The sequence below is a fragment of the Pecten maximus genome, chromosome 8 (assembly GCF_902652985.1).
Source record: "Pecten maximus chromosome 8, xPecMax1.1, whole genome shotgun sequence".
NCBI classification, from domain to species: Eukaryota; Metazoa; Mollusca; class Bivalvia; order Pectinida; family Pectinidae; genus Pecten; species Pecten maximus.
The window spans coordinates 23,919,510-23,942,666 of NC_047022.1; the positions used below are offsets into that span (position 1 = coordinate 23,919,510).

Genomic DNA, 23,157 nt, shown 5'->3' on the forward strand with positions numbered 1-23,157 from the left:
TCCATTTAATTGTCGTGCACAAGTCCGAAAATAAGTATTGTGTTGGAAAACGAAAATCAAACATATCGTATGTCGGGTTAAGAAATAAATATAGTACTAGTACTTTAAATATTTTTTGTTTCAATTAAGTTTATATCAGAATAAAGTTATGGGACAATTGCGATGTTGAAGTCAAAGTTAGGAAGGGTTTGATTTAATGACATTTGAAACAACACGACACCTTTCACTGGCGAACATTTGTCACCTTTAAATTAGAAGCACCATCATACGTTCATCCTTGGAAATGTTTTGCCGAAGGTCATCCATATACAAGAATGGCCTTTGATAAGGTCGAAATATTGTCTTATTTACATAAGAAAAATATATTTTAAAAAAGATAAATGCAAGTAACAAAACTTGTAGATGTCAAAATTGAGACCGCTATGAGAAGCATTTGTAAATGTACACTGTACCTTTCAATATATTAACACCGAACAATAGCAAACAAAGTAAATATATGCATTAAAACACATTCAGACAATAACAAATTAATATCTAACTTTCATACATTCAGTATCTTGAATATTGAGTGATATACACGTATAATTGATTGGCAATCAAAAGATGCTATATGAGAGTTTGTTATTTTGTTTAAAAAAAAACAAATTAAGATTGGATATTGATCCGACAAAAAACTTTTATTTCAAGCATACTACACAAGCAACATATTTGTTTTCTTGGTACGGTGGGCATTGCAAAGATCCACAAAATGCTCTGACTCCAAAAAACAATCTGCCATTATCGTTTGAATGAGGTGCTCCTGTAGGCTGTGGATGATCATCTACACACGCGTACTCAGAAGCGCCTTTATAAGGATAGCCTCCTGCCGCCAGGTACCCGCCATACGCCTTTGTCCAGCCGGTATAGCATGTTGTCCTAGCAGGTATCATCAGTGTAGAGGCAAAAGAAGACCTACAGACCGCACAAGGAACGTCTTCGTCGCGAGAATGTGACCAAAAAGGGGAATGTGAATTATGAGATTCGTACTCTGCCCCATAAAGCCTTGCCGCGTAATCGTCAGGAACAACTGTCGTCTGAGGCCATTCTGGATCAGGTGGCAGACAAAGATAGTCAGCCGCTGCGCCACTGTGGTCATACCACGAACCTCCTGCAGATCCTAACAAAACAAGAGAGCACAGTGTACATTGTAAAAAAACTGAAGTTCTGAACTCGTCCACCGTAACAGAGTTAACATTATTATATTACTTTAGACAATACATACACAGAAAGTATAATATATACATTGTCATATTTATCACCGTAATATAGATCACATAAGAGCATACGGGATAGGGCGCCCATAGGGACAGGGTAAAGGGGGAAGATGGCTTTAATTACATGAAGACCCATGGGCCTCAGCGGCCAGTTGACTATAGAGATCTGAGTATAAGTCCAATATATACATACTCAATTGGGATTCCATGTGGGATTTTTGAACAGCTTGAAACAGCTGAACAGGTTTCTGGGCTAACGGAAAGGGGTATTTCATTTTCTTTGTCGTGTTTCTAGTGGCTACTGTGCTGTCACTCACAGCTCTTCTTAAAAAGTACTTTAACTGATATAATGACGTGATGTGAGGTCAATTCTTGCTGCAAGTTTTGTTTAGTCATTAAATATGGCTTTTTGCAAAGTTGTTATTCTTTCCTAATAGTTATGAGTTAATCATATTGCTAAATATTCTCAGTTAAATCATTCAATTAAGTGCGAGTGGTTCGTGGAAGATTTTTTTCCATCTATTAGCAAGACTATCACAATAGAGTTTATACAGTGTGAGGTTTTTTACGCGGTCCTATTATGAATCAAAATGCCTCGATTTGGAAAAGATTTTAGTTGATAGGATAGCAATATAGCGATTCTTTGGTATCATATATATTATTATACATTCTCAGAAAAACAATATACCAAGATGTTCGGTATTTGATACATGATATCGGGACTAGTTGTTTATAGGATTACTTAATTAATGTCCCATTTCCTACATTATAAAATGTGTTTAAGTTCACTGGAAAAACTATTGGTTGCATCGAGCGGAATAGTTTCTATCGCCTTAAAAAGAAATTACCATCACCAATTCAGTAAATATCTTTCATGTAAATAAGAAATAGAAACAACCTGAGTACTGATCTGTGTCTATATGACAGGAAGGAACCGACATTTTGTTTATAAACACTTAATTAATACTTTGTTAGTATATGTTAGTTGTATTGACAGCCATGACAAGAGGATTCTCGTGAATGAACCAGACTCCATTGAAGAACAGGTGACCCACCTCCAGGGAGAAATACAGAAACTACAGGCAACAGTGCTACAACTCTCTCAGTCAAACAGTGGTGAGCTATCCAATATCTCTCAGATCATACTTTAACATTTGAATTTGTACCGACTACTAGATAATTAATATATTTTTCCATATTGATACAAGATATATGCATTTATATGTTCTAATAGGCTTGTGGGTATCGGTTGAAATCTAAATTGATATGATATGATCTAAGCTGTTCGAAATATAATCTTTCCCGCTCTGCCTTAGGGACTCAACAACGAATCGCTGTGGTTGATGACCTATACTTTTAGCACCTATGTTAAAAAGAAACCTTTGAATTGCAAGAATGCTTTCACAAGACATTTTCAATTTCAAATTTGTTCCCAAAACTACTTATAAACTCTATAAGTATTTGATACAAACTTTTAGGCATACGTTTTTATGTTTTGATTTTTCTATTCAGCAGGAGGATCAACGTTTGTCCGCTGGGGGCGTCCTGACTGTCCTTCAAATCTGACGGAACTCGTGTATTCTGGTGTGCATGTTTGCAGGTCTTATTCAATCAGAAAACATGTATACACATTTTTACAGTTTCATATGTCTAATTAATATAAATTGCTACGGTAGTGATTGTAAAACAGCAATGCCTCTAATGCGGGCCGTTCCTCAATGATATTTGAATATAATGGTTTAATAAGTTTTCACTTGGGATGTCTTTTGGCGAGAGCGAAAACAATCTTACTGGCTGTTCTCGATCACGTTAACAATGTTACTATCTCCCGAACATCGAGAAAAAAGTAGAGAACATGTTCTAGAAACAAGAATCTCACATCACCTCCACAGCAAGATGGGAAAAACAAAGATGGTTGTTCCGTGTCAATGTTCTTAACTGCCGAACGTCTGTACATTTTCATGTTGTGCTCAATAAGTACATTAATTTGAGATATTGCTATGTTGTTATCGAAATAAACACATACATTTTAATGATATAATGATGAATATTTTGTACTGCCCACTTTTAACTTTTTCACTGTCCAGTGTTTAGCTAACGCCATGTCAGTGTTCCTGTCACGTTCCTGGTGATAGGGTGAACTTTCACGAACGTGTTCTATATCGTTCCCGAATCAACAAAACGTGTCGCCAAAAAACCCTAGGTCACATCATAGCTTAACAGAGAAAGGTCTTGAAATAGAATGCAGTACTTGTTGGTAGTATAGAACCTGTGTCGGGCATTGGTTTGGAACGTAATTTAAAATTTTGGATCCCCAAATGGCGTGGCTGTCGTCAGTATAAGGGTATATAATCTTGTTTCTTCCCTAACGATTTTACCTTACTGTCTTAATTGTTGACTGTACAAATAAAAGCACAAACTAGAACTAGTAATATGCCAATATTGAATGAAAAGTACACTGTAGTTTGTAAGTGGGGACATGTGCATCCAATATATTCTAAGGTGACAACTTTATTATTTTTTTTTTAAAGAAAACGTTTTCATGAATGTTTTGTGACAATTGCCGTCATATTCTCGGCATATTTGACATGTATTATTGTTTTGTTAGTAATAACAATCTAATAATCGAAATTGATATTTTGATATAAAGCCACGCTTACATTTTGCTCAAAAAGCTCATTAATATGTAACTTTTAGCAGGTCAAAATATATTCCAACAATCGTAGGATAGTTTTGGGTTTGTTTGTTTTTGTTTTTTTTTTGTCACAAAAATTCGGACTAAAACGACTTTTTGCGTTGCTGTTGTCAAGAAATCTCTCAGATTTCATGATAGAAACATAATTTGTTGCCTAAGATTTGAACCCGTCGTTGTACACCATAATTCATGAATCCTCCGAGATATCCCGAATATTCGAGTTAAACGAGTACAGTTTACATATATTCTTTACTGTGGAGATAAACAAATCTTCTAGCTATCATAGTTTGAGATAAGAAAGATTGACTGTACAATTCACATTACCATTTACATTGGGTTCTCTTTGCCTGCAGGTTTATAACTTGATCAAATATACTGTCATGAAATAACTTCACTAGTCGAGCAGTCGTTTGCAAAAATATTCAAATCGTATACATGAGTATAATTAACTTATTTCATTGCTTTATTAGCAGCACTTTTCAGTTGTACTGTAAAATGGAGAAATACGGAGTTTCCCGTGTTAACGAGACGTTTTCGGATGATGACATTCGTTTAGTGGGTGTTTTTTTCTAATTTGCAGTGAAGTAATTTAAATTTGATAAATGTTCGCCAATAAAGGGTGTCATGTTCATTTCGAGTGTCATTAGATCTTGTGGCACTTTTGTGTTTTGTTTTTGTTTTTACAATATCCTTCCTAATTTTGACTTCAACATCGCAATGATTCCATAACTCATAGCTATATTCTTATTATGAATTTACTTTGAAAAAGTAATTATTTTATGTACTACTAGTATTTTTATGTTTTAATCTAGAATGCAATATGTGCACACCCATAAATGGATTTTTTAAATACTGGGTACCAAACACTGTACCTAATCTCCTCACGGAAGTTATAATGTGGGTTTTCCGAGGCTACGGGAAAACTCTTGGCAAAATAGTCGTCAGCTCTGGCCCTCTAGCGGAGATTCTTGATCCTCGCCCTTTACGCATTACATTTTTGACCAATCAAATCGAACATTACAGATGTACCTCATCGGTGATGTTGACAAACAGGTTTTTGTTATTTTGATGAGATATGTGATCAATAACTGTCAATACTGATCGAGGACTCAGTATGTTTCACTTAAGGATTGAACAAAGTTATGTTGAGGTATAAGGGGGTATAAACCTTAATAGGTCTTGAGACAAATTTTATGAACTGCGAAGCAGTTCATAATAAATTTGTCTCAAGACCTATTGAGGTTTATACCCCCATACACCTCAACATGACTTTGTTCGATCCTTATATTTATATATATATATATTTTTTTATATTTTTGTAAGATATTTTGTCCTTGACAAATAGGGACTTGTGCAAGTCTACAACGGAACTTACCGAAATGTACGTCATCACTCTTCGTCTACATATGGTTATTAACTTAATAACGAATTAATACAAATATTATTTTTAATGGAATTTATTTCATATAAATATGATCACTTTTAAAAAGGAATTTAAAAAATATAGTCCAAGCTTGACAAATGTATTCCTACGCCGGACTTGATATAGTTCATTGGAAAATGACTTGAGTTAACTGTGGTAGGTTCATTGAGTCTGAATTAAGTGGAAATATAAATATTAAATATTGTACCTCTCTGTTTTAGTCGACAAGGTAGCTCTGTACTGGACGCTGATTTTTTGTTTACTACGAAATAAAGCCTGAATGTAAGACGCGATTCCATTGGATGGCATGTGATTCCAGGGCACGACGGTTTGAACTCGACTATGTCTGCCAAGGGTTCGTGGCGTGTAACGCAATCAAAAGCCTTGGCTAACAAAGATGATTCGCCCCTCTGAATACATCTGATAAACTTTAGACTAGCTTAAGTTGCTTCTTTATAGTATATTTTCATTAAACCGCACGTCCCTTCTGAATTAGTACAGCATGCGATTTCCCAATAGTTGACACGAATCGAACCCACGTCTCATGTGTGATAATCCTTAGCTCTACCATTTAAGCAAACGATGTATGCTCCGTTAGTTGAGTGACAGAGACTGGCTCCACTCATAGATTAAGCAAAAGATTCATGTTCGTTCAGCGGAGAAACAGAGACCGACTCTACAAACTGCAACAAAGAAGCATGCTCCGTCAGCTGAGTGAAACAGACCAACCCAGCCAACTGGAACAAAGAAAGCATGCTCCGTCAGCTGAGTGAAACAGACCAACCCAGCCAACTGGAACAAAGTAGCATGCTCCGTCAGCTGAGTGAACGAGACCGACTCTAACAAGTGGAACAAAGAAGCATGCTCCGTCAGCTGAGTGAAACAGACCAACCCAGCCAACTGGAACAAAGTAGCATGCTCCGTCAGCTGAGTGAACGAGACCGACTCTAACAAGTGGAACAAAGAAGTATGCACCGTAAGCTGAGTGAAAGAGACTGGCTCTGCCAACTGGAACAAAGAAATATGTTCCGTCAGCTGAGTGAAACCGACCGGTTCTACCAACTGGAACAAAGAAGTATGTTCCGTCAGTTGAGTGAAAGAGACTGGCTCTGCCAACTGGAACAAAGAAATATGTTCCGTCAGCTGAGTGAAACAGACCGCCTCTACCAACTGGAACAAAAATGTATGCTCCACAAGCTGAGTGAATGAGACCGGTTCTACCAACTGGAACAAAGAAGTATGTTCCGTCAGTTGAGTGAAAGAGACCGGTTCTACCAACTGGAACAAAGAAGTATGTTCCGTCGGTTGAGTGAAAGAGACCGGCTCTGCCAACTGGAACAAAGAAGTATGTTCCGTCAGTTGAGTGAAAGAGACCGGTTCTACCAACTGGAACAAAGAAGTATGTTCCGTCGGTTGAGTGAAAGAGACCGGCTCTGCCAACTGGAACAAAGAAGTATGTTCCGTCAGTTGAATGAAAGAGACCGGCTCTGCCAACTGGAACAAAGAAATATGTTCCGTCGGTTGAGTGAAAGTGACCGGCTTTGCCAACTGGAACAAAGAAGTATGTTCCGTCAGTTGAATGAAAGAGACCGACTGCAGCAAATAAACATTCTCCAGCACGTTAATGACATCAGAAAGAATAGGGAGAATGAAGAGAAAACACTGGGAAAGGAACTCTCCATCGCAATCAGCGGTCATAGGTATGAATGGATAAGGTTTCTGTTTATACCTGTGAGTTCCTTATCTTCCTTGTGCTATCAGTTTCCATTGATAGAGTATCATTAACGCAAGACTTTATTTCAGCTCTTCACAATATATTGAAATGCAATAACAAAAATTAAAACAACAAAGTCATAATTGGATATAGACAGTCTGCAGGGGTTACTACTTAAATTGATAAAAGTGATATATTTGTTGGAATTTTGATCGGCAAGGAACTTTGTTTGGACCGGTCTCATTGTACTGTAGTACTTGTGACTACCTCATAACCCACTATGCACGAGGCCAATCACAACAACAAGAAGTCCTCGACTTCATTTTACATGAAAATCGCTAACCTGGTGGTCACCTGGGATCTTCACCTGATGTTACATTATCCGATGTTCTGCTGATTTGGTAAAAAAGTTATGTGTTCTAAACAGGCGGTTTGGCATTCATGCAACACACATGGGCTTGACACAACGTTCCAATGAACCAGAATGAAAACTTGAACCCCAAGGTCCGACCCCAAGATCATCTACATGATAGACAAGGGCAAGTACGCTGTCGTTCAAATGTCGTTCAATTGTCGTTCAATATTCTGATCATAAATGTGTAATTCAGATACTCTTGCCTTTCAAACGATACCAAAAATAACATATTTCGAATCAGTTTTCTAAAATTACAACAAGCAAAAGCTGTAATGCTAGGTAGACAATCCATACGCACACCAATGAGTAGTCCATCAACGGGGTCGCATCGTTGGTTACAGTACATTTACAAATGTACATTTACATCGATGTCGGGACATTTAATGGGCCAAAATATTAGTAATCCCCCACCCCCCACCCCTAAAGTGCATAATGCCCTTTTTCAATATAAATATTGATTCACATCAACTATAAAACTACAATTATATAAGAATGTGTTACATCGTTATTTAATAAAGTTCAAAAAGTTTCATTATTAACATGGGAAAGTGATACAGCTTCATTGGACCTCTTGTTACATGTTTCAATAAAGCTCAAAGACCCGTATGTAACCGTCCTCATTTGTACCGTTTACATTAGTTACAACAGTCACCACAGACAGATATTTGCAAACTCAATTAAGTCTCACTACTTACATTTTAATTCTGGGATATGATACATCAGTTTGGTTGTTGGTTTTTTTGGGGTTTTTTTTTTTGTTTGTTTGTTTTTTCTTGTGACCGTTACATGTAATTAACGGGCCACGTGAAAGGACAATTTAGACGAGGAAAACACATGAAGTCTGTCTGTCTCGGGCATTTGGCAGCTCTTCCGTATATTGAGCGTGTCCTGGTCACACAAGACTGGCTATCAATCCTTACTGCGTATCTTACCATAAGTTTATAATTGGCATGACAGCCCGAGGGTGTCGAAGATATATCCAATGGAACACATTTTCGCAATCGAAGTGGTTGACGATCTGAGTTCGTGGAGTGTAACGTAATCAGAAGCCTTGGCTAGCGAAGATGACATGTAATATAACGATTTCAATATTGTACAGGAAATCTACAAATGCCCACTTAGACAATTGCAAGTGTGTTGTCATTAGGCCTAAATGTAATTATATGATACTTGAACTTTGGATAGAAAAATAAGATACCGGCGTCATTAAACCCACCTAGATCCCATGTAGGCCTAAATGTAAACACACATCATTTCTTGTCTATTTATGCACCGATACAACATTGGAATCGATTATAAAGCGCTTTTAAAAAAAACACCCGTTTCTGGTTGTTATAAGAACTATATTATAACAACCAGAAACGGGTGGGTTTTTTTAAGCGCTTTATAATCGATTCCAATGTTGTATCGGTGCATAAATAGACAAGAAATGATGTTACAAATTAAAATTGGACAATGCCATTATAACTTTAGTTCCTGACCCCAAGTACATGTGCCAGAGTATAGTAAACAGACCGAATACGGAGACGGAATCACAATTCCGGATTCGGCAGCTTCCTGATTATGTATACAATATTATATGATTTATCTTTTTATGTATCGTTTTCTGAAGAATATATTAGTTAGCATGCATGTTTTATCTAATTAACATTTCAATATAGTAAATTCAAGAAAAGTATCTTTATTTGATAAACTAGCATATTCGTATAATGTAGACAGTATAACACAATCGTTATTTAGAAAATCTGATAAATAAAAAATGAAGTTACCATGTAAGCATTATGAGTTTTATATGACAACATAGTATACCATACAGTGGTTTCTCGAGCTCGCGCAATTGCCAAGTAGTATTATGCATGCACTTGTAATGTGGACATGCTTAAGTGACGACGTCCTACAATTACTGATTACTGCCTTTCACAGACGACATTTGACATTTAATATTAAACCAATATACCATATGACAATACATACACACATGAGAATCGTCACCATGGAAACAGTATATCGATAAAACAAGGACAAATACGAACTAAAGTATAGCCTAACATGGAGATCCTTGAAAAAAGTTTAAAGAGAAAAAGAACTGGACCATATTCATCAAAAAGTATACTCGTGCTCAAATACCTATTTTGTGCTCAGACTCAAATATTTCCGATGATAAATCTGATATCTGAGTTCATATTTTATCAAACGTTTGCAGGAATTTTGGAAAGAAGTGGTCGGTTGGCATAGTGATAACACACGTGCCTTTCAACTTTGCGTCGTGGGTTCGATTCCCCGATCGGACATGGACAGGTATGGAGTCACATGTACGACTACGTGGGTTTTCCCCGGGCGCCCCTATGAAATATATACAATATATCAAGTGAGATAGCATTTCCGATGTGTAAAGTTTTCTTTAAAAGTAATATTTCATTATTAAACAAGTTTAAAGGAAGCTTGTTTGAGCAAAGATTTCATGCTTGAGCACGATAATGGGTTACTAGTAATGTAAAAGGGTACAAGCCCAGGTGGCCATGTAGGGCAAGCGTCTCCTACATGTACAGTTGAGTGTAAGCTAACCTTTACATCCTAGTTCACTCCTAGTGTAGTACACTAGGTAAACTAGTAGTGCATTACGTCCAGTCAGGTGTGACCACTAATCCCCCTATACTTTTGGTTTGGTTTGGTTTGCTTTTGTTAAACGTCCTATTAACAGTCAGGGTCATTTAAGGACGTGTCAGGTTTTGGAGGTGGAGGAAAGCCGGAGTAACCGGAGAAAAACCACCGGCCTACGGTCAGTACCTGGCAACTGCCCCACGTAGGTTTCGAACTCGCAACCCAGAGGTGGAGGGCTAGTGATAAAGTCTCGGGACACCTTAACCACTCGGCCACCGCGGCAAAACACAGGTAATGGACAGTGCCACTGGACTCCGGTGTTAGATACCTGTAGTTGTTACATATACAGACCTGTGTAAATTGACTGCCTTATATCTGTCATCCTGACTTTTACCAGGTACATGTACATGTATATTTAAATGTTGATAAAATTTTATCTTATATTAACTTAAAATAAAATTGGCTGCTGTTCTTATATGATAAATTGCACAAGAGGAATTTAAACTCTATTAATTAATTGGATTTGTAGTGAGTTTTTTTTATCATTAATTTATCTTAAAAGATTTCATTATAGTGTACAATTAAGGTTTATCTTCCTGATTTCCAAATTTTGATGCTTTTCATTTTTCATTTTTAGATGTAATTAATATACATTTTATATTAATGATTAATTCTACCTTAGGCCTTGATGACTGTTTGTAGATTTTTTTCTCAGGTACACTGTATATGTACAATAATATTTTAATATTTATTATTTTATCAGACAAATTTTTTTTTAATTCAATGTTTTCATACTTCACTAATATCTGTTAATTCAACCATGAAATAATTTCATAGTTCATAATCAAGAATCAAGAATCAGAAGTTTCGTATATTCTCATTTATGTTCTGTAAGAGACATTTAATATCTACACAAGTGATGTACCTGTACCTGTATGTATAATTGGTACTCTCAGGACATGCCTATTGTCATGGCCACCTGGGCCCCAGGGCCAAAACCCCACCTCACCACCACCTGATGGACCTCCATAACACCTTACCTATATATATTATCAGATGAGAATCAGTCTTAAGGTGTGCCTGTTTTAACACCAGGCAATAGTTTTGTCAAGTCCCCAATTACCCCCCAGGGGTCCATTTCTAGCATGCTGTGCCAGGCTCCTCTGCCTTACCTACCTGTAATTAGCATCTAACACTACCCCTATTTAATATCTACCTGTAAAAAATTAGATGATATGAATACCTGGATCGCAATGTATTTACATACATGGATACGAATTGTACATATATTATATATATTTCTCTCGGTACAGCTACGACAAGAAATTCAAATCTATATCTTCGGATCACCAACACATAGTGTATATGAAGATATAGATCGCCTAGCCAGAAATACCCGCAGCTTATACCGCTGCGCCACATCGGCGTTCTTAAAAAAGAACGAGAGAAATATTTATAATATTTGTACAATTCGTATCCATGTATGTAAATACATTGCGATCCAGGTATTCATATCATCTAATAGACGACTTCCACAATGATCATGTCTATGGGCGGCCGTTTTAGGATAAAATACAGACACTACTTAAGTGCAAAAACTTTTGCACTTAAGTGCAAATCTTTTGCACTTAAGTGCAAAAAAATTAACATAATGGCAAAAAATTACATAATGGCAAAAACTTTTTCACTTAAGTGCAAAAACCACATAATGCAAAAAAAACTCTTTTGCCATTATGTAGTAATCTTTTTACATTATGTACCTGTGCACATAAGTACAAAAAAATTCTTCGTATCCCTCTCTTCAAAATGGATCGTTCCAGTAATACTAGAACTCTTTAGCACTAAACAACACAAATGTTATCCCTTGTCTGCGCATGTCGGGTGACCCTTAAATACATGTACGCCATAGGAAAATATACGCCATAGGGGTTTTACTTGCATTTTGGGAATTACTCAACAAATAGAGATTTTGATATTTTCTTTTCTAAAACACATTTGTTATCATTATTTTCCTTAAGGAAACCATGACAATATCTCCCAAGAGGAGTAGCATAGCAAAAAACTTTTTTTTACACTTAAGTGCAAAAAACTTTTTTTTTACACTTAAGTGCAAAAAACTTTTTTTTACACTTAAGTGCAAAAAACTGTTTTTACACTTAAGTGCAAAAAACTTTTTTTTTACACTTAAGTGCAAGAAACTTTTTTTACACTTAAGTGCAAAAAAACTTTTTTTTTACACTTAAGTGCAAAAAACTGTTTTTACACTTAAGTGCAAAAAACTATAAATTTGTCCCTAGATTATCATCCATTTACATTATCAGGCCTGGGGGGGGGGGAGGCTTTTACTTTATATTTTTTACTAAGAATTTCCTGTAATTGTAAATATGTCTAAATTAATACATAAAAGCATGTGAAGTGTCCTTATTCCTTCACTGTTTACATTATTTTGGTCATAAATGTTACAGTTAATCCCATTTATCATGCTACACTCCGGAAATGTCGATATTCGCAATGACATGTGATACTCTTTGCAAAATAGGAATATTTCTTTAAACAATACTTGGGGTGTGACATAATAATTCAACCAGCACAGTTTCAAGCTCTGGTTTTCAGCTTTGCATTCAAGTCAAATGCAGTTGCATTTATTTCCACAAAAAGTAAGTAAATTCATAGATATTTGCGTGGTAAAGACAGTACTATGTAATATTACCATAATTATAACTTGTTACCAAACATATACTGGAAGACGTGGTCAAAGAAGGTCTACTGTAAAAAAAACCTTCTATTATGGTTTATATTTCACATTGATCGATTGTACCATTTCAAAGCAACAAAGCTTTTTTTTTATGATTGTTTCACTTCTATATGTACGGGTTACTTCCCTCATCACTACAGCTAATTTCGATAAAATTGTTTACATTCTATCTTTATATTAATTGCCGAGCATTTGTTTCAACTGAGGACACTTGCATGAAATTCGTGTCTCGGGCGACATTTGTCGGTTATAATTTATTTATCTATTTATTTATGGGTTTTACGTCCGCTATTACGGCCTTTCAGCTGACGAGTCGCTCGGTTACAAGAATAACACGAGGTTATATAGAAGCCGCCATATTGTTTACGTATCGCTAGGGCACACTGCGACAGTATGTATGATTTGATTGGTCGATACGAAATTGATAGAACTTCGCCCATTGGTCGACCAATCATTGTACTTCATTTTGGACCAGTCGAAAAAATTACTTCTGTAGGTGAATTTCTTGTTGGAAACCGTTTCATTTTTTTGCACTTAAGTGCAAATAATTTTTTTGACACTTAAGTGCAAATCTTTTGCACTTAAGTGTAAAAAGAACATAATGGCCATTTGGCTTTTTTTGCACTTAAGTAGTGTCTGTATTTTATCCTAAAACGGCCGCCCATACATGTCAGGGTATCGGGCCGACCATCAATGCGCCATTGAAACGTTCTTTTTTAAGAACGCCGATGTGGCGCAGCGGTATAAGCTGCGGGTATTTCTGGCTAGGCGATTGGGTGCCGTAGATCAAGAGTTCGAGGCCCGGCCAGGGCACGAGTCAAAAAGTTGTCTTCCTTCGTCATTTGTGTTGCTAAGTTATATATCTGTTTATTAGCACAATGTATCACATACACTATGTGTTGGTGATCCGAAGATATAGATTTGAATTTCCTGTCGTAGTTGTACCGAGAGAAATATATGTCTTCCTTCGTCATTTGTGTTGCTAAGTTGTAAATACATTGCGATCCAGGTATTCTATATCACCTTATAGACGACTTCCACAATGATCATGTCAGGGTATCGGGCCGACCATCACTGCGCCACTGAAACGTTCTTTTTAAAGTGAACCCTGAACAAAAAACGATAATCAAATATGTTATTCTTAGTAACCACCAAAGAAGAATGTCGCAAACCGCATCAAAATCGGTTGGCCGAGTGCCGAGATATCGCACATCGAAGTACGCGATTTGCACCTGTCGGTCGACTGCTAATCAGCGTATCGGTCAGTCACGCTGATTTGGAACTCTTCAGTCTATGACGTCACAGGTTGAACAGAGTGACTGGTATGGTGGCCAGTAGCATAGAGGACAGTGTGAACAGTATCAGCACAAATATGTTTGAATGCGATCTGGACATGAGATTTGAGGATGTTGAATTTGGCGAATATTGCCGACGAGAAGTCGGAATCCAACAATATAAGTTTGAGTTAAAAAAAAAAATAACATAGTGAAATTGACTCTGAAAATGACCGCTTGGTTAACACAGACTGGTGCAATAATCGGTCAATCACCAATAAATGTATATTAGTTATGTGTTTACCATTTCTTACTCGTTACCAAAGAAAGGAACACAGCATCAACATTTTAAACTAAAATAATGTGCCATTTCATTCGCAAATTAATATTCAAATAAACATACCAACAATACAACAGTTCAACAATGCTCTGGTTTGTGAGAAAAGACGAACACACGTACAGTAAATTTATGCGTTATATTCTATACAAAACCCGCTTTAGTCATGAAGGACACTTAATTTAGAAAGTAATATATTATAATGATCATGATCTACAGTATACTAAATCTCTCTCCCGTATGAATACCAGTGTATATATGTCTCTGGTATACCGCTAAACAATTACCAGGTGTGAAATTACGGTCCACAAGCTCGTCACACCTGTCACTGCACCACAGGTGTCCGTGATTTCGGGTGTTCTAATCGGCACACGCCGATAATTGCTTGTGAGTTCACGCGTTTGGTTTCTGTGCATTTCAAAGGAGTTCCGAAGACATGCTTTTACAGGTTGTACATAAATTGAGCTTGAATTTTATTAAGAATTGCGTTTATACTATAGGGAATACATTTTCAAGTTGTTGAAATCAAACACATTATTTTTGGAATTCAGTGAGTTTCGTTTTCCATACAAACGAAAAAAATCATATCTCAAAGGTTTGTCTATAGAATAATTAACCTAAATTACTTCATTCATATATATACCCATGATGTTGAAAATTTACTCTATGAATCTTGCCTGGGAGTTACTGATCTTTCATGGACACGTTTTATCAATTGCGGACAATTACCCAAAAATCACAAATGACGGTATAATTTCTGTTTTGGCTAATAAAAATATCAAAATGATTAGCATTTTTTTCACATCTTCAATGAATTGCATTTTAAACTTGTACTACTAGAAGTATTATAACCGAAATCAATACTGGTACATTTGTATGTAACAAACCTGCCATGCCCCCATAATAAAGGCTATATGATGTAAGTCGTTATAAACGGCCCGTTATTCAAATGTCATACATGTTACAACGAACCGTTAAAATAAAAAATACAAATAAAATATTTTAATATACCTGTTATATACGACCTGTTATAATAGAAAATAAATAAGATGATACACGTTGTATTTGGCCCGTTATAATAGAAAATTAGTAAGATGTTACATGTTGTATATGGCACCGTTTAAAAAGAAAATTATATGTCCCTGGTTTCGGTAGCACTTGCTATTAACTAATTCACAAATATAACTCAGAGAGTTTATTCAGCACTTTCCTTTTTGTTGTCTTATTCGCATTAATTACAGACACGTGTTCACGTTTGTTTCTATATATTTCCTATATGGCGGCTCCGATCGTGTTCAACCTGTGACGTCACAGGTCAAAGGTCACCAAAACGAGGTCTTCAGGTGTGTTTTCGATAACTCGGTAATGGGTCGGCCGATTTTGATGCGGTTTTCTGCATTCTTGTTTATTAACCAATACCAATAACATATTTAAATATAATTTTCGTTCAGGGTACACTTTAAGAACGCCGATGTGGCGCAGTGGTATAGGCTGCGGATATTTCTGGCTAGTCGATGGGGTGCCGTAGATCGTGAGTTTGAGGCCCGGTCAGGGCACGAGTCAAAAAGTTGTCTTCCTTCGTCATTTGTGTTTCTAAGCTATATATATATATGGGGCAAAGAAGTAATTCAAACAGTGTAAACAATAAGGTTTGTTAAATTTTCGAGGCAATCCGCCCCTTTATCAAAACACAAAAAATCACAAATACAATCACATAATATATATAAGAAGTACTGGAAATACAATAAAATACAATAAAATACAATAAGAATAATGTTTTAGTAACTGGAGAAACCACAATGAACCCTTCGGCAAACGTGGGCCGAAGGCGGATACTAGCGTGACTGCATCATGTTCAAACACTAGAACGCTATGCGACCAACGGCAGAGATATTTTGAATTCCCCCGCACGTGAAAGTATTCCGAATAGAGTTCAAAGACGATTCGTCCCTAAAGACTGCTAGTGGACGACATTGCATTTATATAAAAAAATGTTGCATTATCGTCTCTACAGTGATTGATTAAATATCGTGTACAAAGTCTGAAAAACTTTAGAAAAATATGTGTTAGATCATAAGAATTATAGAGAGTGGTGTGAAAAAACTGCTACGAATATTTATCAAGAATGAAAATATAAGAAATACGAATGCCGAAGTGTCCCTACAGGACGCTACGGGAAACAGACGATTCGGACCAACTCGGACCAAGATGCTGTTGCATGATGGCGGGAGGCGACTAAATGTGAGTCTCAAGATGCTGTTGCATGATGGCGGGAGGCGACTAAATGTGAGTCTCAAAGAGCAACAATGAATAGATGCCCCAAAAAGTACAGCAATTATGAAAAATTTAACAAATTGAATAATTAACTACATGAATAGTTAGATATAATGGTCAGATGGAGAGTATATCCAGAAGACGTCTTTAACGTTCGTTCATACCCCGAGGGTAGCAGGTTTGGAGATTGGTGATCCAGTATCTTTCTCTGGAACGACGTTTCGTTTCATTCCAGGTAGGACAGTGATCAATGGCGACCACCTGCATATCCTTCCAACTGTGACTAGGTAAATTGAAATGCCTTGCCACAGGAAAGTCTGGTCTGTTTTGCTTGATGGAACAACGGTGATTGTTGATTCTGATGTTGAGCTTTGTGCTGGTTTCTCCAACATACTGCATTTTGCATTTTTTGCAGGAGAGGAGATATACAACATTGGCTGATGTGCATGTCAGTGTTTGTAAAATGTGATAAACACGGTTGTTTATTACACATTTAAACGTGTCTGTGGACTCAGTGTATGGGCACAATTTGCACGTTTTTTTGCTGCATGCGTTGAAGGAGCCTGTTGTAACGACAGAGACAGATGAATGTAATTCATGTAGACGTCTATTTCTTCCATTTTACATAATCATTGGCGCATCATCGAGTCGTCAGCTGCACTCAAACGGATCTTTCCAGAACCACCGTTATTGGCCTATCGTAGACCAAAAAATGTAAGAGATCTGGTGGTGACAGCAAATTACATTCATCTGCCTCTGTACAAGGCTCGTCTCACATTGTATATCACTATTCCTCACACTAGCTTTACGGGGTTGAGTTCACCAATGGAATCTATATTGCAACATACCTACATTTTAGCAAAATAAATATTGCCATATTTCAAGGTAAAATAGACATAGTTTAAATTAGGGCTTGTACATTATAGTAAGCATTGAAATTATCTATAATATTTATGAAACGTTTTCAACTCCGGAAACTATTAGTTAACCTCCCCATAATCCCTAACACTAAATATTAGAACCTTAATTAGTACACCTATAAGGTCTTTTAACCAACTTGCACTTTCTGGCTTCTGTTCGGTATAAAGTAAGATGTTAGTTTTAAGGGATTCTTATAACAATGGTAACAGTTTTGAATAGCTCGGTTGCCATGGTAACAAATTGGAAGCCTCCGATTGGTCACAATTTATATGATGCATGATTTTGTCGAAAAATGATACGTAAATCCAGATTTGCAGAGATTCTGAACACAATGACAGCAGTTTTGAAAGGCTTGGTTAATGTGGTTATGAAGAGGATGCCTCCGATTGGTCAAAATGCAGTGGCGTAGGAAGCGGGGGGGCGGGGGGGCAATTGCCCCCCCCCCCCCCCCCCCCCACTTTTTTCAGTGGGGGGGCAAACATATCTTTTTGCCCCCCCACTTTTTGACATCCAAAATCTAAAAAAAGGGGATAAAACGCGAATTTATGTACTCATTTCGATAAATATCTGTATATTTCCAAACCGATAATGTTTTCTTGAAGGCAACGATAAAAACTTTATCTTGTACATCCGGAACATTCCGACTTTTATACTAGTAAATCAATCCTCAGACCTGTGCAACAGCCTGGTAAGTAAATATTTATATCTTTATAAGAAATTTTGCTCAACTTCATCACATAGATTCAATAAGTTGATGATAATTTGTGAAGTTAATTGAGTTCATAATGAGAAAAAAGACAGAAACACAACATGAAGAAGAATGGTCGGTTTTAACGTGAATAGAGTGATACTTATTACCGACAGGTACGAGGAAATATCACTAAATTACTGGCCCCCCTTTCGATTGCAGATCTACAGGGGGGCTTCGCCACCATGGGACCCGCTGGGCGCCCCCCAGACCTCTCGCAAAAAGGAAAAAAAATCGCCTCGCGCCTACGGCGCTCGCATGATCACTTAATTACTGGACCCCCCTTTCGAAAACTCCTGGATCCGCGCCTGATCCAGAATTATTGGAAATGTACTATATTCATTTTCCGCGGAGGGCTTAGACCCCCTTGACCCCATATCAGGGCGCTGCCCTGGACCCGCTGGGCGGCCCCTCGGACCCCGCAAAAAAAAATCGGCTCGCGCCTACGCCGCTCGCATTATTACTAAATTACTGGACCCCCCCGCCCTGGGCGGGCCTGGTGATTCATGTTTTGCTATATTTAATATATATATTCTGATTTGCGTAAATAACTTATTTTGTACTCGTAAATTATCAAAACTATCATGGGATGTTGAAATGATAATTATTGGCTAATTTTGCGGAGATGGCATACGATTTGTTTAGTGTGTAAAATTTAAGGTTAAAAAAAATTTTGCCCCCCCCCACTTTTTGACGACTTCCTACGCCACTGAAATGTATATCATTCTGAAAATGACCATCATTCGCTAGATTCTGATCATGTTTGATGTATGGAGTACAGTGTAATGCTGTTTGGTGTTGTTTGAGGGGACTTCTGAAACGGGCCACGTATAACAATTGACACTTATACGTATATTAATTTAACCTGACAACGTTTTTGTAAGGAAATATCGTAGAAACTGGGTATGATACATTTGTTCTTGATCATATTAGTCTATAATCTGTCTTAAAATCGTGCTAAGCACCTATGCTTGAATGTAAACTTTTACTTTCTAATTTCGAAACAAGATATGCCAGTGTATATTAACAACCCTTGTTGGTGCGGATGCAAGCACGCGATGGGTCTTCTTTTGTAAGTGTCTGTGGCTATTTTATTTTGGTTTTGACGCCAACTGAAGAGGTTATATGGCGCCCATCATAAGTTTCTCGCCATGTAATCCTCTAACATTTTTGAAAGAAAACAAGTTATTTTGATACAGTGATAAAAATAATGAAGATCTAAATTAATGAGAGAAAGGGGCACCATGATGGCAGATTTGAAGGCATCAAAAGTGTCGACTTCGGCCGTCTATGTACGTTAAAGACAGATGTGTTACCAGTGTTTCAATGTTTACTCCCTTTTGTCCTTGCATTAATACATATCCCCCCCCCCCCCCCTTTTTTATTGGGGGGGGGGGGGGGGGGGGGGGGTGTCATTTTTTACTTTCGTGTACATTTCCTTATGATCATTTTCTTGTCTTTCTGACCATCCCCTCTCTGCCAAACGAGATAAACATTGTGATTGACATCACTCTATGGTCTCAATTTGGTAATGTGCCTCTTATGATCGTTGATAATAATGATAACATTGTTCTCGATAATAGAAAATTGAATCTACTAGTAACACTCAAGTACTAAACTCATGTGTATCAATTTCATAAGTAACTTGCCTAGATTTTGTTTCATTTGAAATTACTTACTCGTTCAATAAATTTCGCAATACATGATCATCAAAGTGCAGGAACGTAACTATTCACACCATACAAGGTCTTGGCTTCTGTTTCCATCTTTAAAGGTATAGAATTCAAAGCATGTGACACCTCGGTTCAAGATACTGCTGCCATGATTTATTGAACAAAGCATACGCTCCTACCAGCCCTTGCTAAAAATAGTAACAGTACTAGTGACCTCGATGTTGACCGTGACCCCAAATCACTAAAACTCGAACTTGTTGGAGATAATCTGGCCCTTTGTATGAAGTGTGATCAAAATATCTCAAGGAATGATGTGGCATAGAATTCTGAAAAAATCTGAAAAAAATATTAGAGGTGACCTTGACACAACAACCCTGAAACACAATCTTGTCCGAGATATTACTATGTTTGTATTAAGTTTGATCAAAATCCCTCCAGGAATGAAGCCCCAAGAGCATGGCCAATAGATTTACTAAAAAAAAGTAATGGTGACCTTAACCTTGACATAAATTTGTCCAAGATATTACGAGCATGGTCCTTTGTATTTGTATGAAGTTTGATCAACGTCCCTATGTATGTATAAGATGGATGGAGAAAACTGAAAACTATAGTCAGAAACTCCAGATGCTCTGCTCCATCATCTAAACCAGGAGATTCTGCTCTATCATTTAAACCCAAGAGGGGTTCCGACTTGTGGGTTTCTGTCAACGCTTGGTCCTTATAGATACCTGTATACTCAGTCAGTGCTGGTTTTGGTTACAACTATTAATTTTCAAAATTGCTCCCTGTTGGCCATTTCAATTAAAATCAATCTCAAAGTGAATTTTACATAACTGAGAATCAAGGAAAACCTACATATGAAAATTAGAAAGATTCATAATTGTTTTCCAACAAATAGCAGTAAAAAATCTAAATTTCAACAGCAAAATTCAAAATGGCTGCCTACTGGCAATTTTGTTTTCTGTCTCAAAAGTTAACATACAGAACAATGGACCAAGGGGAATCTACAAAGCAAATGTTAAGCATGATGCTTAAAGGTCTTGGTAACAAGGATTATTTACGGACAAGTGATGGACTTCAGAAAAAGTAAAATGCTAATCTACACCCAATAGACACCATGATATTATCCATCCTTGTACAGAACCTACCAACACCATACACATATCTAGTCTTCATTGTTGTTATTGTCCAGAAAAACTTTACTCTAGCTGTGTTTAGAGTTGGTTATTTATGAAATAATAGACTGGATACAAATTACTAAAATAGATTGATGTCCGTACAAATCACTTTTTTTTTATTCAGAGAGGAGATATTTGATAAAAGCTGTGATTTCATGATGATACAAACCTGATTCTTGGCATTAACCTAATGTTTGTAAAAAATATATGCCACTGATCCTGGATTAAACAAAAAAGAATATCGCATCTGCAGTATGGTAACCTCAGGAGTAATTTAAATGGATATAGAAGTTTTCATGACATTAAATATTTTCTCATGCATAGTAATAAAATCTATGATTACAAAAATAATTGCATACATAGTTAAAAAAACATTCACCAGACATTCTGTTCAGCTATGCATTTAACTGTCATCCTATGGTATTCATAGTTAGTATAAATGATGGTCTGCATGGAATTCAACATGATTTGACACAAATAACTTTAACAATATATAATCTATGATTACATATTAGGCTAATAAGAACTATTTGTATGTAATAAATTATCAATGAAAACAACGTAAGTACCAGAGTTGAGTGTATACACATGCATAATTTGACCTTGTAGTTTACATTGTACATTAAAGAGGCTTACCCGCAGACGGACCGGTAAACGGCACATCTCCGATCACTAAATAAACTTCAGTACACGCTTCTATGTGACAAAATTAGAGGCTTTCCGACTTTATTTCTTGAAAACAATTACAGAATATGCCTTTGAAGTTATCACTGTGCGGCACTGTGCACGTGCTTGTTTCTTTGATGTGTCAATCAAATTAGACTCCACTTTATAGCGGGGACTTATTGCGGGTTGCGATTAAATAAATAATATTTAAAAAATGAGGTTTTAATATCACTTTTCAGCATTTTATAAGGAAAATAAAATGAAAAACTCAACAATTCCAACAATCTGTCATGTGTAAAAAATCTTTTTCTATTAGCCAATTTTTCTGATCTCTCTGCGGGCAAGCCTCTTTAAATAAATTTATCCCATGATTTTTTTTTTCAAATCGCCCTAATGTAAATATATTTATTGAATGGATTTTTTTTATTTTGATGAATAGCAGTATAGCTACCGGTATCTACATATCTTCCAAGGTGCGCTAGTTAAAGCACACCACAGGATATATAGATAGCCATTGCTATTCATTATATATAGCAGCCATGAAAATGAAAAAAATCCATTTAATCCTTTGATTGACCCCTTAATAAGGGATAGTTTCCCAGTTTTAATTGCAATTATAAACAAAAGGCCCAGCATTGCTCACTTGGATATTTCAGTAATTATGGCAAAATACTCTCATTTAAATTATATTTGAATATTTTCCTACTTTGAACTACCTTTCCCAAAATGGTTCAGATCTTTGAAAGAATAAGGATTTTGAAGGTTTTCTTTTTGCTACATTTCCCCTATTGGGCCCCATTTCTGTCTCCTCCTGTCCGAAGGAAACCACATCCTTCATTTGTACAACAGAAACTCTCCGCCCAATATTGCTAAAGACCAAATTTCATCAAAATCCATTCAGACGTTTAGGAATGGTAGAGATTCAAAGGATTTATCTCTATTTCCCCTATTGCGTTATGCCCCTCCCGCCCCAGGAATTAAGCCACACCCTCCGTTTATACAACATTATATCTCCATTGCCCAATAACGCTTTAGGCCAAATTTTATCAAAACTTCATTCAGGCGTAGTAGTGGGATTTTGAATGTTGACAGTAATTAAATATATTCTATCATTCAACAATATTTATGTAATTTTGTCATAATTTATATGTTATGATAACATAGAGAGAATTTTTTTAATAATTAACCAAGACTATTAAATACACACACAGAACTGTAGGACTAGACACT

General features: G+C 36.6%; 1 protein-coding gene across 1 annotated transcript; it reads right to left on the reverse strand.

Annotated features, from left to right (window-relative positions):
- Positions 1-656: 656 nt before the first annotated feature.
- LOC117332862 lies at positions 657-1,232 on the reverse strand (the record flags this gene model as incomplete). The annotated part of the gene is made up of 1 exon (XM_033891918.1): positions 657-1,232. A coding segment is annotated over one exon (555 nt), but the record flags the coding sequence as incomplete, so codon positions are not given.
- Positions 1,233-23,157: the final 21,925 nt, after the last annotated feature.